The sequence below is a fragment of the Lepidochelys olivacea genome (assembly GCF_965140295.1).
Source record: "Lepidochelys olivacea isolate rLepOli2 genome assembly, chromosome: 8".
NCBI classification, from domain to species: Eukaryota; Metazoa; Chordata; order Testudines; family Cheloniidae; genus Lepidochelys; species Lepidochelys olivacea.
In genome coordinates this window covers 77,678,681-77,697,027 of record NC_140418.1, presented here as the reverse complement: position 1 = coordinate 77,697,027, position 18,347 = coordinate 77,678,681, and the positions used below count along the sequence as shown (strand labels likewise).

The 18,347-nt window shown below is 40.1% G+C and overlaps 1 protein-coding gene across 1 annotated transcript in view; it reads right to left on the bottom strand.

The window, feature by feature from the left end:
• Nucleotides 1-7,441: 7,441 nt before the first annotated feature.
• Nucleotides 7,442-18,347, bottom strand: part of LOC311524719 (uncharacterized protein) — a 195,666-nt gene continuing 184,760 nt past the window's right edge. Inside the window, exon 5 of the mRNA XM_084636105.1 lies at nucleotides 7,442-11,436. Within this exon, the coding sequence (XP_084492231.1) occupies nucleotides 11,223-11,436 (214 nt within the window). The 3' untranslated portion in view covers nucleotides 7,442-11,222. The remainder of the gene's footprint in view (nucleotides 11,437-18,347) is intronic.

The following is an 18,347-nucleotide window of genomic DNA, read 5'->3' as shown; positions in this document are numbered from 1 at the left end:
CAGCCAGGGCTTTGTCAAGCCGTGCCTTAAAAAGCTCTAAGGAAGGCGATTCCACCACCTCCCTAGGTAACCCATTCCAGTGCTTCACCACCCTCCTAGTGAAATAGTGTTTCCTAATATCCAACCTAGACTTCCCCCACTGCAACTTGAGACCATTGCTCCTTGTTCTGTCATCTGGCACCACTGAGAACAGCCGAGCTCCGTCTTCTTTCGAACCCCCCCACTTCAGGTAGTTGAAGGCTGCTATCAAATCCCCCCTCACTCTTCTCTTCTGTGGACTGAACAAGCCCAGTTCCCTCAGCCTCTCCTCGTAAGTCATATGCCCCAGCCCCCTGATCATTTTTGTGCCCTCCGGTGGACTCTCTCCAATTTGTCCACATCCTTTCTTTAGTGGGGGGCCCAAAACTGGATGCAGTACTCCAGATGTGGCCTCACCAGTGCCGAATAGAGGGCAGTAATCTCTTCCCTCGATCTGCTGGCAATGCTCCAACTAATGCAGCCCAATATGCCGTTGGCCTTCTTGGCAACAAGGGCACACTGCTGACTCATATCCAGCTTCTCGTCCACTGTAATCCCCAGGTCCTTTTCTGCAGAACTGCTGCTTAGCCAGTAGGTCCCCAGGCTGTAGTGGTTCATAGGATTCTTCATTTCCAGTTCACTTGGTACCAAACTTGGCTGGATTTGAATTGGTGACTCAGAGTGAAAAGGCCTTGTAGCTCCTTGCAGAGCCCTTAAATTATCCTGTCCCGCTCAGGTGGGTTTTTGATACACAGAAGCTGCTGATGTGGGAGATTTCTTCATCAAAAGTAAATAGCACCTCCTTTTGAGGATGCACATAGAGGATGCTGTGGGAGAAGATGCAGAGTGACCATTACTCACTAGTTCCCCTATGCAGAAAGCAGCCATAATGTGACTGCAAACATTCCAGAGAAAGGGAAGAAGCAAGTACTTAATACCTTATAGGAGGTAGAGTGGGACAGGGACGTGGCCACTTCTCCACCAGCAAGCACTGGCCTGACACCAGTGGAGGGGGTAGGCACTATGCTTACCTACGCCAGAATGCCCCTAGAGCTACCTCCCCCACGGTATGGTTCTTAGGAGCCACAGAAGAACCCAGGCGTTAGAGGTGTCACTGACTCAGACTCCCTAAAGACAACAATAATTTAAATACAAAACAGAACCTGAATGCAAGCATATTGATTATAAATAAAATTAACGGAGATGGGCTGTACAGAATAATGCAAATAATTCATAGTTGCAAAGCCAGACAAGTAAATCAGGACTAACACACTAAACTTCATGTGTTTCATGAAATCAACCTGCCCTATAATAGATGATAAAATACTGTCTATGAATAACGCTAAGAGTCTGACTTAAACCAATCAAGCAAAGAAATACTGAATCAAGGCTGCTGCTATGTACCTGCTCATTATTAGCTGTGTTTATTGGAGTCATGCCTGCAATGCTGGGCCTGATTTTGGGTCCTCCAAATCCGCTTTGTGGAAGTCTGTTGATGCACATCAGTTTTAAAGCCAGTGAATCTTGCTGGATGAGGCTCCTCCTGATATGGGAGAACCTCTGGACAGTGAAGAGCTGGCATAGCTACTCCATCACCTCTTCTCACCAGCGTAGAAGGCACATCAGCAGGAATAATCTTGGAAATACCTGGCCAGACTGTCAAAGGACAGCCTCTGTTTTTGAGAGTGCAATTTTCCCTTTCTGTACTTGTGACCACAATTTTTTTCACCCATGGATAACCTCACCATTTAGAGAGGAAAGTACCCAATTTACATTTGCAACCAGGTATGAATCCATCCAAAATAAGAGGTGCCCACAAAGAACTGTGGGTGCAAATAATGCAAATACAATTTTTGCCGGGGTAATTTGTGCTAAAAAAAAAAATGTGGGTAGAAACCCCTTAAAAATCAGGCACAAAAGTTTAGCCAAATTTAAAAGAAATCATGAGAGGAGAACATGGCCAAAGTGTGTGCACACTGATACACATTTGTCTGCCAGTCCACCAGGGGAGCTAGCAACAGCAATTGAGGCTCAGTCCTGCAAACTTAACTTGCTGGCCCCAGTACAGCAAAGCGTTAAAGCACATGCGTAACTTAAACTATATGACTAATCTATTGACTTCAATGGGTTTACACATGTTAAGCACATGTTTAAGTGCTTTCTTGGTCAGGGTGCCTAGCCGCTTGCAGGATCCAGCCCTAGAAGAGCAAGTGTATCAAGTACTGCTGCAGAACAGGAGATGTTGGTTTGATGCTCTTTGATTTTGCTCTGCCTAACTGGGGATTGTCTAAATCATGCAACAACATACTATAATGTGCAGCCAAAATAAATAAATAAATGAATATGAAGTGAACCACTCCAGCTGACTCTAAGAGAAGTAGCAGAGTTTCAAAATTAATCTTAATTTTACCTTTAACCCCCCAAAAGAGAATTAATTGCAGAGTTTAAGGCTTTCCAAACATGTTATGGAACATGATGGGGGTACACTGAAATAAACACAAACATTTAGATAAAGCCACCATTTTAATTGTATTAATTCTGCCAATTAATGATAATGGAAGATCCGTCCAATTAGCTAAATAGCTAATAGTTTTATCAAGCAGAGGCTGGCAATTTAGAGCAAACAAATTCTTTCTAATTTTATCCTCTCGCACACCAAGATATTTAAAGGATAATGGGGGATCCAATAAAGGATATTGCTCAAATAGAACTACATTTAAATCGCCTAATGGCTTTAAGAGTTTACCCCAATTAACAAATAATAAACTTGAACACGCGGTAATTTCCTGCAAAACATCCATAATCTTGTTTTTTTTAAATTATAAATTAACATCTTCTCTACGCGGCTCTACATAGAGATACTCTGAGACATATCAACTGATTTTGCCCCTGAAAAATACTGATGCCTCCTAAAACAAAGAGCGAAAGGCTCCAGTGCAATAGCAAAAAGTATTAGGGCAAAGCGACCCTCCTTGTCCAAGGCCACAATATATAAATCCTATCCAAACTGGGATAATTTGTTTTAATATAACTGTGGATTTCAATAAAGAAGACTGACCCATTTAATGTATTTGAGGCCAAATCCTCCTGCTATCTAAATCTGAAATAAGTTAAGGCTATTGAAGAGAATCAAAAGCCTTTTCAAAATCAATAGCTGGAACAAATTCCTCATGATCATAATTTTGAGGATAAAAAATCCATTAAAGTGATGCCTTTGATTGCTATTAATGAAGCAGTCTGGAATAAATCCAGATTGATCCATATGGATAATCGAAACTATTGTTTTCTCACATTTCACGGGGCCAAACTCTGGACCTGCTTTATATGCCGGAGATGGGCACCGTAGTTGTTTCCCACTGATTATGCCCTGGGCTGATCTGGGGATGGTTGGCATTGGCTGTAAAGGAGGGCACAGGAGAAATGCAGTACTGAGTGGCTCAGGGAGTAAAGAAGCTCAAGTAAATCAGCTTCTTGCCTGCACCACAGATCCCCAAACATTGCTCTTCCTGTTCATGTCCTGTAGAGGTTATTACAGGCTGCAGTAACCTCTGAACAGCTGTTGTGGAGGGTAAAAGAGAGTGACAGAGAGAGAGCGAGCGGGACTGGAAAGCTCTGTAGGTTTAGGACAAAAATCATTTCCTCTCTGGGACAGTGGGGGAACAGCCTCTTCAACCAGCCATTTCAAAGCTGTAAGACAGACTGGGTGGTGCACAAGGGGACCCACATCCATTTAAGGTGCTTTGGTGGCTGACTGTCAATCAGTCAGCATGAGCCTGCCCCCTCTCCCAGACCTTAGGGGAGACAGGGACTCTCAGCTCCCACGCAACATCATCTTTCAGAACCCACATGGAGCAGAGTTCTGGACATTATGAACTGGGAAAGGCTAGGGGCTGTGTCAGAGGAGGACACATGTAGGCTCTTTGTGTCATGGAAACAGGGCAGGCTGCACAGGCCTGGTGGGGCCCCATGCTACAGCTGCAGCAGTATAGCACCCATAGACAGTATCTGAGAATGAATTTTCCATTCAGAGCTGAATAAAGGCGTTGTTCTATATGAAGCTGGGAGGAACTGATTTTTCTTTGAATATCAAAACTGAACCCAAACTTAAAAATCTCAATCAAAGACCCTTTCTGACATGAAAGCTGGACATCATGTCAGTAAGCTTTGTATGAATATCATGTTAGGTCAGAAAGGCACAAGGCTTCAACCTTGATTAACATCCTAAACTGTCTTGGAGTCATACCCAGTTTAAAAGAATATCCCCGTCTGCTAACCTACTGACTTCCGATTGTGCAACTGAGTGCTCTATTTTTTATTAACTTCTACAACTGCAGATTTATAGAGGTGTTTATAAGTCTGCTCTTCAAGTAAGGGATCATTAGCAACAGAACCATCTGCCTCTCTAACAGCTGAAATCATATTTAAAACTTAATCCCACCTTAACAACCAGCTAACCTTTTCCTGTTGCCCCCATCTACATCCCTACCCTCGGTTTAGCCACCATTAACCATTATGTATCTATACAATTAGCATGGTTTGTATTACAGGCCCTTCTTCTGGGCTGCCCTCTGGCTACTTTGCACCTCAGCAGCAGCACAAAGTAGGTCCAGCTCCAGCAGGCTCTTCCCTGCAGAGGGGTAGCCTCAGGTGGCATACAGCTAACAAAACAGCTCCTCTGTCATACCACTCCTTGTGACTGGGGTAGAGATTCCCTTGCCACTGACAGTCCCTGGCTGCTATAACATTCCCCTGGAACTACTGGCAGCCAATGGTGATTACTCTTGCCTGAAGACTCAGCGTCTACACCCTTTGGTGGTAGTTCTCACGGAGGCAGTTGCTGTTATTCATTTTATAATGACGAGTAGTTGTTACAGCTTTTATGGGGTTTGGAGGGTCATCTGGGAAGACCAAAACCTTCTCAAAAGTGTTCAAGTTCAGAGTCTTATCACAGCAGGCCCAGATCACAATTAAATGTACATCTCAAACATTCAAGAAGCAAAAGAAAGTGTAACTTGTGTCAAACTGCCCAGAGGTAGCAATACAGGAGGTACAGGTGAGCATTTTCTGCATCAATAGATCTCGTAGACAGGGTTGGGATTCGGGGAGGGATAGCTCAGTGGTTTGAGCATTGGCCTGCTAAACCCAGGGTTGTGAGTTCAATCCTTGAGGGGGCCATTTAGGGATCTGGGGCAAAAATTGGGGCTTGGTCCTGCTTTGAGCAGAGGGTTGGACTAGATGACCTCTTGAGGTCCCTTCCAACCCTGATATTCTATGATCTATTCTATGTTGGTTCAATCAGTCCTGTCCCAAGTACCTACAATATACCTGATTAGGTGACGGGGTGGATTCAGTCCAATAGTCGCCAGCAGGGATTGTTTACAGGCCTGATCCTCTTCTCACTTACATCAGCTTTAATCAGGAGTAACTCAATTTAGATCAGTGGATTTACATTGGTGTGAAATCAGTTTAAGCATCTGATATAAAACCCATTGAAGTATTTTTTATTGACTTCAATGGGCTTTGGATCAGGCCCTAAATGAGACTGGAATCAGATCAAGATATCCAGAACTGTTTTTTGTGTTTTGGGAGGGAGTGGGGAAGGTGTTTTGGGAAATAACAAATAGAGATTACCTGTTAAATAGAACAAGGAGGGAAACTGAGATATGGCCCACTCATGTTTGAGATAGACTGAGAGACACAGGGGTTTCCCAGGAGGCTCAAGGTGTTATTTCCAAAGAGCTCTCATTCAATACGAAGCAGCTTGTCCTCCACATAATGCAACATTAGACTACGGACAGTAAATACAATACATTACACATTAATAGATTCCCCATGATCATGGGAGCCTCAGTGGCTGCAGATGTGGAAAGATGGTGTGCACCTACCTTGACAGTAGATTAATTAATTCAAACAAAGATAGCAAATTTCTTAAGTATTTGACCAAATTAACTTCTTTGAGAATCTCCTGACTCTCCAATAAGCCAATATTATTGTGGAGAAACTGGAAGCGGCCTTGCAATTGTCGATGTTTTATTTAGCAAGAGTCATTTTTTTGTAACAAATTAGAATTAATTGTCACTAATTTTTAACTTATTTGTCTGTGCTGCTAATTCTTCCAGAATCTGCAGTTTTCTTCTGACATTTCCTGACAGCAGTTCAGCTTGACCAGGAATAACTTTATTACCCCACTAAACCACATTCAAGATCTTCAGAGTTGAATATGCAGAGATAAAATCATCTTCTTTCTTTATCCTCAGAGAGCAACTCATCTACCCCACCCATGTAGAGGAAAAGGCCTAGGTCCAGGACCTGGGGTTTTACATTTACAATGAGCAGGTGTTTTGGGTGATTTTTTTTTGCTGCTGCAGTTTTTGCCTTAATCAATCTTCTGTTGGTTTCTTCACCTTGGAGCCATATCAAAAGAGAGAAAATACTGTAACTAAACAGAACAATTCACAGAGACACAAGGGTACAAGTATGATCTAAACTGGAGTTTAGAAGTTCACCTTTTTGATCTGCACTGTTGATCTCTTATCTGTCTTGCAGATCTCTATTGCATGATCTGAAGATGGATGGATAGAATGCCCATCAACGTTAATAGAAGTACCACATGTTGAACAAGTGATAAATGTGCCAAAGATTTGCAGTTGGGCCAGAGAAGACTTTTGCCCTGTGTCAGAAATTATTATGGGTTCACAGAGCATATATCTAAAGCATCCTACCAGAAGTCACTTGTTCTCCAGATGTTGGCTAACAAATTCTCTTGCACTTGAGCACTTCTGCTCATTATAACCCAGAAACTCTGGGGTAAGCACAACAGAGAAACATTGGATTCATAGTGTGGTGCTATGTTTCCTCAAAGGTTTCAGGATCCCAAAGCTTGCAGAATATTTCAGTCATTAAAATGTAGTAAATCTGGTGAAATTTCAACGTTTTTTTTTTTTTACTGTACCGAGGAGTTCAGTCTCCGGAAACTTTTTGAGAGATAGAGGATTATAAATTCCAGGGTCCAGGCCAAATTCTAACTAAGGTAATTACACTCAGCCTATTTAAAATTCTCCAGCAGTTTCAATTGGACATGGTGATCTTCACTTCCTGCATAAAACTGTTGTGCAGTATTGCTGTGTATTAGTCAGGATTTGCGGCATTTCCACCCTGGGGTGGCTTCATTTCAATGGTGGATGAAGTGATCTTTGTGTGTTGTTTCTGTATCACATTTATGTTGGTAAAGTACTATCGGGTCCTTTGCAGATGAAAGATGCTATATCCAGGTAATACTGTTATCATAATCCTCTGCTATGATCTACTTCAGTGGGAAGACAAAAAAGCGTGTGCTCTGTTTTGTTAACATAACTTATTTTAATGTAAAATATAATTACAGCGTAATTTTTTGTGTAAATTATAGTGTAATTTTACAACTCCATACCTAGATGAGTATTGGCATTCAATCTACAAACCCACCACACCCACAACCGCACACATCTTATTGTGACTAATTACATAATAGTTTGTATTTGTAATATTCAGAGACAGATTAAAATCAGTTGTGCAAGTATTTTTATTTCATTGCAAAGTAAAAATGAAAGATAGCAAAACAAATATGTAGTGAACACTAATACTCAGATAAGTTACAGACTGTATCTTCCATCAGATTACATATAATAGTGCATACTCTATACATATTTGAACACGTGCTTGGCAGTCTCCTCATTACTGCTACATCAGGCAACACTTACTTTTTAAAAAAGTTTTAATATTACAAATGCAAAACAATCAGGAAGCACTAGTCCTAATTCTGCCTAGTTCTGAGTTACGACCATCTATCATGACCAGAGATAATTTTTTGCAGTCTATCCAAGGAAAGGAAGATCGCTCTTTATTATAATTCTGGGGTGGAATTTGGAAAAAATACCCTCCTAAAATTAGGAATCACCTTGACAAATATCCCAAATATTGTTGTGCTAAAGAAGTAGAGATGAGCCTGAGCTATTTTGAGATGGATCCACGTTTTCCAGAGGTTTGAACATCGTGTCCTGATTCAGGTTTTTTATTCTACTCATTACAGAGACTGGCCAGACATAAAGTTTGAATCTGTTTGGATTTGACTGCTGTCAAAATCTGGAGGCTTTAAGACCTGAGGCTTTAGCTGCCTCATACCTTAAAAGGTATATATTTTAGAAGTGTATATGTAGCATAGCTTTTTACAACTAAGAGTTTCTACTCAAGCCACAGTTCATGGAAGACAATACAGAGTTTTGGATCTGTACTGGGTGCTTTTATAATACGTTACACAATAAGTGCATCATACATGATAAGTCTGGGGCAGCTTCCTTACATTGGTGCTATCAGGTCCCACGTAGGTTCCCAGAGTCTCAGTTGTCCTAGGACCTTGTGACAGGAAGGATGGGAAAGCCTGTGTTCTCAGGCGAAAGCCTGTTCTCCTTGGTGTTTGCCTCTTCCTGGGGACTCCTTTGAAGTGGGTAGAATTACAAGATCCAGGTCTTTTATCAAAGAGCTAGTTTTTAAATTTTGTCCCTTTAGTCCTATTTCTGCCCTCACCTAAATATTGCCATTGTAATCAGCAATCTTCCTTCTGCCCGGGAGTTGGCAATAGATGGAATTTCTCTGTCGTGGACAAGCTGGGGACACTCAGAATAAGCAGGAAGTTCAAATAGGCAGGAGAATGGGGTAGCTTGTCTCTATAGTGCATGCAGGGTAACTAGGAAAAGCTCAGCAAAGTACCAAAGGTTATATTCCAAAATAACAGCAATGAGGTCACCATAGTGCTGGTCTTAACCAGTTTCAGAAGAAGTAGAAGAATCACTTATGGGGATGCCAATTTCATAACTCTCCATCCTACCCTGCAACAATGTGGATCTGCCCCTGCTGCTTTTTCTACTCAAGGCATCTCATTCACCTTAATGTGGCTCCTGCTGTCTCACATACTCTCTCTTCCTAGCCGTCACCCCTAGCCCAATGCTTTGGCTGCGAAGGGCAAGGGGTACCATGTGCAGCCAAATGGCTCACACATGCTTGGGACCAGCCTGGTGTCACCACTTGATAAGTACTCCAGCAACTTCGACTTTGCACCAAGGACTGATGTTCTCTTTAGATACTAGCTGCTTGCAAAATGTCATTTTTCAAAACTTCAAGATGTTTTTGATAGATGTGGTTGTCAAAAAGTGGACACAAGGATGCTCACACCAATGCTGAGGAAATATGGAGTGTCTGAGGATTTAATATTTACGGTAAATGCACTATATACATCACCTACAACAGTGATCTGAACATGTATTGGAATGACAAGCCCTCTGAAGTGCAAGTCAGACTGCGCTGGGGTCAGCTCTCATTCCACTGCTGTTTATCATATTGATGGCCTATGTCAGCAGGAAGAACCCAATGCGAAAAGGTGAGAAGCTGCTATACTCAGATGATATAGCAATAATGGCATCCTCAAAAGAAGATCTAGAGGAAAGAGTAAATCAGTGGTATGACCAACTAAGTAGGCATGGGATGAAAATGAACATGACTGAGATGGAGGTCATATGAGTCAGTAGAGGTGCCGCAGGGAAACTGGATATAGAGATTAATGGGGCATGACTAAACAAGAGTGACCAGTTCAAGTACCTTGGCGGCTGGGTTATGGAAGACAGCAAGCTTGAATGTGAGCTGCAGTGCAGACTGGAAAGTGCTGGATGAGTGTGGAATAACATCCTAGATGTTGCTTATGATAAGCGTACGCCACTGACACTGAGATTCCAAGTGTACTCCACAATGCTGTATGGTGCAGAAGCATGGTAAGATACAGCAGGTTCAATGCTGACAGGTGTTTGAGATGAGCTGTCTTTGCATAATAAAAAGAGTTACATGAAGGGACAGATTTAGCAATGAAAGCATTAGGATGGAAGTCACTGTCCGTGATGTGGCTGACAAAATCCAGGAAGTGCAACTTTGCTGGTTTGGACACGTGCACAGGATGAATGAAGAGGATTCGGAGATGACAGCATGGCAGGACAGGGTGGTTGGAAAGAGACCCTGAGGAAAGCTGAGGCAGCGATGGATGGATTACATCAAAAAAGATGGTAAGCAAGTGGACTTTAGTGCTGCCTCGGACAGAAGAAGATGGCAGATGCTTGCATGATGACTCGACCCCAGGTGATGAGATAAGGAGAAGAAAAAGAAGAAGCGATTGTCAAAATCTCCCTAAAAAAATAAATAATACTATCCCCCAAGGCTTTGTGATTTTATGCCATTTGCCCAATCAGAAACGGCTGAGCTCATTTAAATATATTTTTATTTAAATTATTTTTAAAAATGCACCTGGCCTGACAACACAAGGGCTACGTTGCTTCCTGATGTGATTTCAAATGGCTGAGAAATTAAAACACTGAAGAAAGGGGTTTATAATGGAAACGCTGACAGACTATTAACTATAGCAGCGCTGCTCTAATAAATGGAATGGCCTGTCATAATCTCTAGTTCATAAATATGCAAATACAAGGCAGAAGATTTGCTCCAAAGGATGTTTCTATAATTTTAACAGATCTTTACTGATACTAAACGAGCTTCTGTTTTTGTGCATTAAATATAAAGTACAGGGAATCCTGCCTGTCTAGTTATAAGGCCTACTGCAGTTTCCATTGAATTCAGTGGCAACACTGCCATTGTCTTCAACTGAAGCAGGATGTGTCCTAAAACTTATAGTTTAAACTGCTAAGCATAAAACTAAACTCTTGCCTGTGTTTAATTCTGTTCACATTTGAGTTAATTATGATTGCATTAATTCTCATTTAAATTAAGCACCTATTTTCCTCATGTGTCAAAGAGTCTGACCTGCCAAAAAAACACTCACTCATTTGATGAAAACCAGGCCATCAACACAATGATATAAAATTGAATTTTATCCAGTTTCCTGCTTTGGACCAAATGGAGGTAAATCCAGTGACTTAATATTTAATAATCTAAATGTAATTTGTTTTGTGTCTTTCATCACACAGTAAAGAATTGGATGAGAGCAGTTTTGCAGATTGGCCCCCTAATTATTTTAAGCTATTCATCCTGGTATCTGTCCCATTGATGCTCAGCCAAACTGCCAGCAGGGGAGAGATCTGTCCAATCCAGGAGCTAAATGAGTCACTGAGAGTCAATCTGTTTTTTCCCTTGCTGTTGGGGTTTCCTTGGGTCCTGGCCTTGCTCTGCTCCAGTCATACACACAGCTTCAGGCTGAAACCTTCTTTGGCTTTGACTGCCTCTTGTTTCCCCATCTCTGCTCTGCTCATCACAGCTGTTGGTGGGTTCTGACCGGCTGGCCACAGAAGACCAGCGCCTTGATCACACTGTTCTACAGTTCTCGCTCTGATGGAAAATGAAGACATCTTGGCCTCGTTGTATTTGCTGCTGCAGTAATACAATACGTATCTAGAGGGAAAGCAGAACACATGTACAAAATCTGTCATTTGGGTTAGATACTAATTTATCTGACTTAAGTTCTGGGAACAATATTTGTACTTTTTCCAGAGAACTCAGTTAAGTTCCATAGAAACTGAATACTAATATGACTTTTTACAGCATGGAAAACAAATTAGAAATAGAGAAAAAATACACTAGTGAGAAATATTAGCTGCTCAGTATTAAAATATCTGACAATACTGTGAATATAATTTCTAAAATGGAATATTTAGATCCTAACTGTATTCACTAAAAAAGAAAATTCCTTGATTCCTCCGTTTTAGGGTCAGGATTCAATTATACAAACATACACAGCTGACTTAAAGACTGCATGTAAGATTAAGATAACTGGTATTTCACGGTAAATGATTAAATTAGCTGACACAGTTTTATCCTGAACTTTGCCATTAAGACTGACGTTTTTATGCAATGTACATTGTAGTCTGCTAGTAATCTAAACTGCTGTATGTCTTTCTTCTTTCAAGGGCTTTAAATAGCAAAGAACTGGTCTTCTTTACCCGTATTGCAAATGTACAGGAAATATGCCTATGCTGTAACAAGATGAACTGTCTCTGACTGGAATGTACTTGGCTAACTATAGAACTTGGTGGTTCTTATCCACCATATAAACAGCCCAAAGAAACAGCAAAGATGTTCAGAACACACACACTGAATACCAGTGTTCAGGCTTTCTTTTCCTTGCTGGCAGGTAGCTATAGGAATGACTCTGTTAGAAAATGTAACAACAGTGTAGGATCATGGGAACTGCCATTCTGGATCAGAACATATCCTAGTCCCACATCCTGTCTGTGTTAATAGCCAGTATCACATTACCATAACAATTGTTGGTGCTGTAGAATGACCTACCTGTAGGAGACATTTCCTTCCCAATCCCCAGGTAGTCAGGCCTAGATCCTTCCACTGCAAGTTAGACACCTCAATACCTTGGAGGAGCCTGGCCTGAGTGGTTGGCTTATGCTCTGCATCTGAGGCTTTATGAAATTTTCATGCAAGTATCATAGTTTGTTCTCTCCTATGTGCTGACATGGTGATAAAAATCTCTGCTCGCTGCTCCTCCAATAAGAAGGGGGTAATAAAGGTCTCTGTAGGACAGTATACTCAACTGCTTTGGGTCAGTTTCGTTGCTGGAATATGTTGTGGAAACTCCATTGAAGTCAATGGAACTGCCCATTTATTCCAGCAGAGAATTTGGCGCCTTATGTTTAGTGCAGGATTCTCAGAGGTTTATGTATGACAGGAATTCCATGGCCATGTTGCTGGAGTCCTTGTCAGTCATAAATAATTGAGTAAGATTAAGGACGCACTTTTACACCTTGGATTTTATATTAGTTCTAATACAGAACATAAAACACTGGTTTTACAAAGCATCTTCCAGCAGAGGGAAAAAAATATAGCTTTATACAGTAACACCAATTTTATGAAAGGATGACTTTCAATCAAAAGAAATTTACATGAAAAACGGTTTTGTTGTTTGAAAACTTATACAAATGCAGGACAACAGGACTCAATCTGATTCTCAGAAATCAAACCATATGACCATCTGACAAAGTTGTGTTACTCAAAATTTCTCATCTCTCACATGTAGAAATGTCTCAGCTTTTAAATACTGTGTAGATGATATAGCAACTTTCACTTTTCTTTCTACATTTCAAACCTTGAAAAACTTTCGTAACAGTTAATAGGAATCATCTAGCATTTCCTATTCCAACAGGTCACACTGATCATTCTTTAACTATTGAAAATGAAGATAACTATCATAAATTTTGATATAACTCAAAGTGTTAGAAAGGATATACAAACAATTCACTCACTTGCGTAACTTTTAGATTACATATGAGGGTACATCCACACTTTTCTTTATTGTCAAATGCAATGCATCACTCAATTATCCATCCATTATTAGAATATTTTCTTTCACTCCTTGGCACTAGTAGTTTGATACCCAGCACAAAAGCGTTCCAACCACTTTATAGTATATAAGCCTGATTTGGTCCCAGATTAATTGAATTGATTTTGGAGATCAAAATCTTACCTAAGACACTACAAAGTTTTATATCTAAGAGCTTTTGCCTGAATAGTTCTGCTTACATGTATATGTCCTTATCTTGGTGCGAATTTATGTGAAGAGAATGATAAATATGTAGGCCTTAACTGATGTGGGAGTGGTGTTTCTGGACTCATCACAAAAATTGGCATTCTTTATTATTTATACAGTAATGTAGGTAGTTTAGGTGTACACAGCTCTTAAAAATATAAGAAGACAGCTACTCTTCCCAAAATGCTCACCATCTAAATCAGACATTACACAGAGAGTAACAACACTAGATAATAGTGCAAGCAGTTTGGAAGGGAAGGAGCAAGATGGTTACAACAGATAAAGATTATGGATGAATTTTACTCCCCGTCACACTGCTGCACATCGAGAATAATGCCATGGAAGTCAATGGAGCTACTTTAGGTTTATACCAGTCTAATAGAGATCAGAATTTGACTCAGTCTGATTTGCTTCTATATATCTTGTTAATTCCATACTTTTAAATTCACTTTTTAAACGTTTTTAAATTTCACAGGTTGGGCATGGATTTAATGACGGCTTGATTCTGCACCACTGGGAGTTTGGCTAGGGACTGCAGTGGGAAGTGGATCAGCCTCTTAATGCCAGTTGTCCCATTTCGGTAGGGACAATCCCTTTTTAAGGAAAAAAAAAAAGAACTTTTTCTCATTCCATTGATCCAAAAAGATCTCCCATTACAAAAAGCTCAGCAGAGTTAACAGCTGCTTCTCTATTTTCCTCCCAACTATTCCTATTTATAAAATGTAAATGTGGACGAGGTACATATTGCAAATCTGAACACAGGGAAACCCTCTGATCCCCATATAACTGACAAGTGTAAGTTCCACAGAGGAGTTTGTATGATCACTTATTCTATAATGGGTGAAACCTGTTGGTGGGATAATTGACAGCATTTACTCTTTCAGTTCCTTCTCCAGGGAGTTGTAGAGAGTGAGATTTAAATGTTTCAATAGCGGTAGCAGAGGGTGAGATCCTGTACGAAGAATAAAAGAGGAAGCCCTAGAAACAGATAGGAAGATGGTGGAAACAAAGAAAACTGGTAACAAATGGGGAGTCATGAGGAACAGAGACTCTGAACATTATCAGAGAAACAGAGTTGAGAGAGTGCAAGAGCAAGATTAATACTGCATACATCTACAGTGTCATCCATCCAAGGATCTCCAAGTACTTTAAGTATGGAATTAAGCCCATTTTACAGTGAGACAATGAGTCAGCAGCAGACCAGGGAAGAGAACCAAGCACTTCTGATGTATAGTCCTGTATTCTAACCAGTGGATGCACTAATTCAGAACTGGTATTGGAGTTGTACCCATTTACACCCAGGTCTGGATGTAGCCCATTTCCTCCAGCCCTTTTGGCTGAGGTCCATTTGGCCTCATAGATTACATGAAGTTTTGTAAAGCAATTACTGAATTTTTAAAATCCCCTTAATTGCATTCTAAATACATTCCCATAAAAATCAAAGTACTTTTCCTTTTTGTGAGAACTTTGTTTATTCCATAAAACATTAAAACATTTTGAAAAGCTCCAGAAAATTTTAAGAGAGAAAACCTTTTGATCTAAAAATCCAGGATTGAAGAATCAGCGGGGAATTCAAGAAGAATTATGTCCTCCCAAAGTAGTAAACATATGGAATAATTTGAATTTAAGAGAGTTAGACATTTTTATAGAATGAAAGGAGGAACTGAAAGATACAATGACTAAGCAGGGCACTGGGTCTGACTTTCTGTTCCAAGTAGCTCATTCCTTATAGATTTTTATGGCTCTCCTAGCCCCAATATTAAACACTTGACCTTTTTGTCAAATACTGTTTGAGATTATTAGGCTGGATGATTAGTTACTAAATATATGGTCCACAATAAATAGGAAATTGTGCAGTACAGTGCTTCAACCTCAGTTCTTTCAGGTATTGTTCCCTTGGTATTTAAAGTTAGAACATCAAATCCCTTTATATTAGCATTACTTAACCAGTTTGATGCCCAGAAGCTGCACAAGGTTTTCATATGGGGCATATAGATTTCTCATGGGGCACTATCCTGAATGCCCCAAATCAATGGTTTTAAGCATACATCACCCTGAGAGGAAAAGCTGCATAAGCAAGAAAAAGCCACCCTATTAGCAATCACTATGGTGCATGTTTGGGAGAGGACCCCATGGAGTCCACAAGGCATATTTATAATGTACAAATCTAGCACTAACATAGCAAGACATTTTCAGATTTTGGGAACTAGTTCCCAACTACTAACAAATGTCATAATTAGGCTTTTTTAAACAGATATTGGACCTGATTTTGATCTTTATGCTGGAATGTTACACTGGTGTAACTCCATTAATTTCAATGGAATTACTTCTGATTTACGCTGGTGTAAGAGTTGAATCAGGCCCATTAGTTTTAAAATAGTATGTAAAACCGGTTGCTCTAAGTCTTAATACAGATTATCCCTTATTTATTACAGGATAGTTATTGTCAGTCCAAATACCACTTCAAGGCTTTCTGTTGGTGCCATTCTTCATGTGAGTAGCTCCACTGGAGTGAATGAGCTGCAGGATTGGTCCCAAAATTTGCAGTGCTAGAATTTATATTTTCCTTGTTAATTATCCACCAGGGTGATGGATGCAGCCTTTGTGGAAGCCAAATAACATTACTCTTCCTCCTGCAGGAAGTTTAATTTATTAGCAATTAAAACTGATGTAGAAGAAATAGGAGAAACCACTTAAAAGTCCAGCCCTCAAAAATCATGCAGTGACTGAATGGTTTGTGAACAGTCAATCTCAGCTAAAAGCACCACAATGTTTACGTAACTGCTGCACAGTCTTGTTTTTAATAAAAGTTACCAATGCTGGGATTATTCCAGTGTAATTAAATCATGGTTGTTTAGTGAACAATTACTTCCAAAGTAAACTGTTGAAACCTGCTGTGCTCCAGTTGTTGCCAAATCCAGTTCCTCCTCACTCCCTTCTTCCCAGTTGCTATTAGTCGTGGCTTGCTCTAAATTCTGGTACGTAGTCCTAGTTGTACTGTTACTAAGTGTGAGGAGATAAGGTTTAAGACAGTTCTTAGCCCTGAATTCAGTGAGTGGTTCGAAGTGGCTCGGCATAATCTTCCATAACTAGGATCTGACTGTGGACTTTGTGGATCAGATTATCGGATGGCATAACTCCACTGAAGATTGCTGGGACTGATGATGGAAAACTCACTTCCCATAAGAATGTCGCCAGGTTGGTCTGTTTCTCCTTTTATAAAATATAGGCAATACATATGAAAAGGGGGAGATACATTCAAGGGAGTTTTACACAGATGGCTGAATTTGTCACCATTCCCCCCTCAATGTTCCATTTCAATAATTTTGTTATCCTTGTGATTCAAAGCAGGATTTCTGGAGTAGCATGTGATTTACACAAAGTTGAACAGAAGTAAATATAACTGGCACAGCCAGTGAAGTTATAAATATTTACTGCTAAAGGGTCATAATAAAAGTAATATCTCACACTTATATATACTTTTCAAAACACTGTATGAACATGGACCATGCCTGACAGGTAGGTATGTATCACCTATATTTTATAAAGCGAGAAACAGACCAACATGGCCACATTTGACTTGGAGTTACATCAGGAATGAATTTGACTTGGAGAGGTTAAAGTCAAGGGAGCTACTCTGGATTTACAATTTACGCTGGTGTAATTGATATCAGAATCTAGCCCCCATCTTCAAGATGCTAATTCCACATGGCTGTCTCACACTGTGGGCTTTTCAACTACAAGGAATAACTTATCAAACGTAATATATGTATGTAACCTTCTTTAGCCAACTGGACTCATGGATACATTTGCCTCCTAAATGTGCATAAATGGATAACAGCTTAGGTTTGTTCCTGAGGACCCCTCATGAAAGATATCTTACTTAGGTATGGAACAAAAGATACTAAAATCTGATATAAAATCATTGTAGCCTTCTGCCAAAAGCTATGCTTTAGCAATGGCCCTGTTTTGCTATGGTTCACTATGTTTTCCATTACAGCTAGCACAAAGGATAATGCAGGCTACATTTTCTTATGATTCAGGCAGCTAGTCTAGAAACCCAGTGGCTCAGCTTTCTCAACTAGGCTCTTCAAGTCTGCATTTTAACCAGACATATCCCAGGCACCATCTGCCCATCTGTGCAAATGTCAGCACAGTCACTCCACTGCAGTCAGGATGTCTTGAGAAAACAGTTAGTCACATTGAAAAATCTAAGCTCCTTGATCACACAGTTCTAATGATGATTATAACATTTCTATAACTCTAGGAAAACTAGAACATATGCAGATAATGACACAAATGACACTTATGAAGCGCCAGTGTGCTATAAATATAGGTGTTCAGTTATTGGCAACAGAACTATTTGTTATATTTTGAAAGCAGATAAATAACAAATAAGAATTTCAGTTTTTGCAAAATTCCAAAAACAAAAACTTTATATGCATTAACCAATTGATGTTTCTAACCCATTTGCATCCAGTTCAACTACTGTCAGTACATTTCCAGCTGCATATTTACATTGCAATCCTCTACTCAACAAATATAAGAGGGACTTCACTAGCATCACTTCATGTATGTTATTTAGAGCTGGCAGAATTCAAGTCTTTCCAGTGATGGTGCATTAGTTTTACATGCACCATGGTGATCCTGGAGTAAATTGTATACGAAGATTCATCTTAGAGAATGCAGAAGCTGTTCCAACAAAGTATTAGACCTCACAAATGCAGATAAAAAAACAACCAAGCAACCAAGCAACCCAAAACAG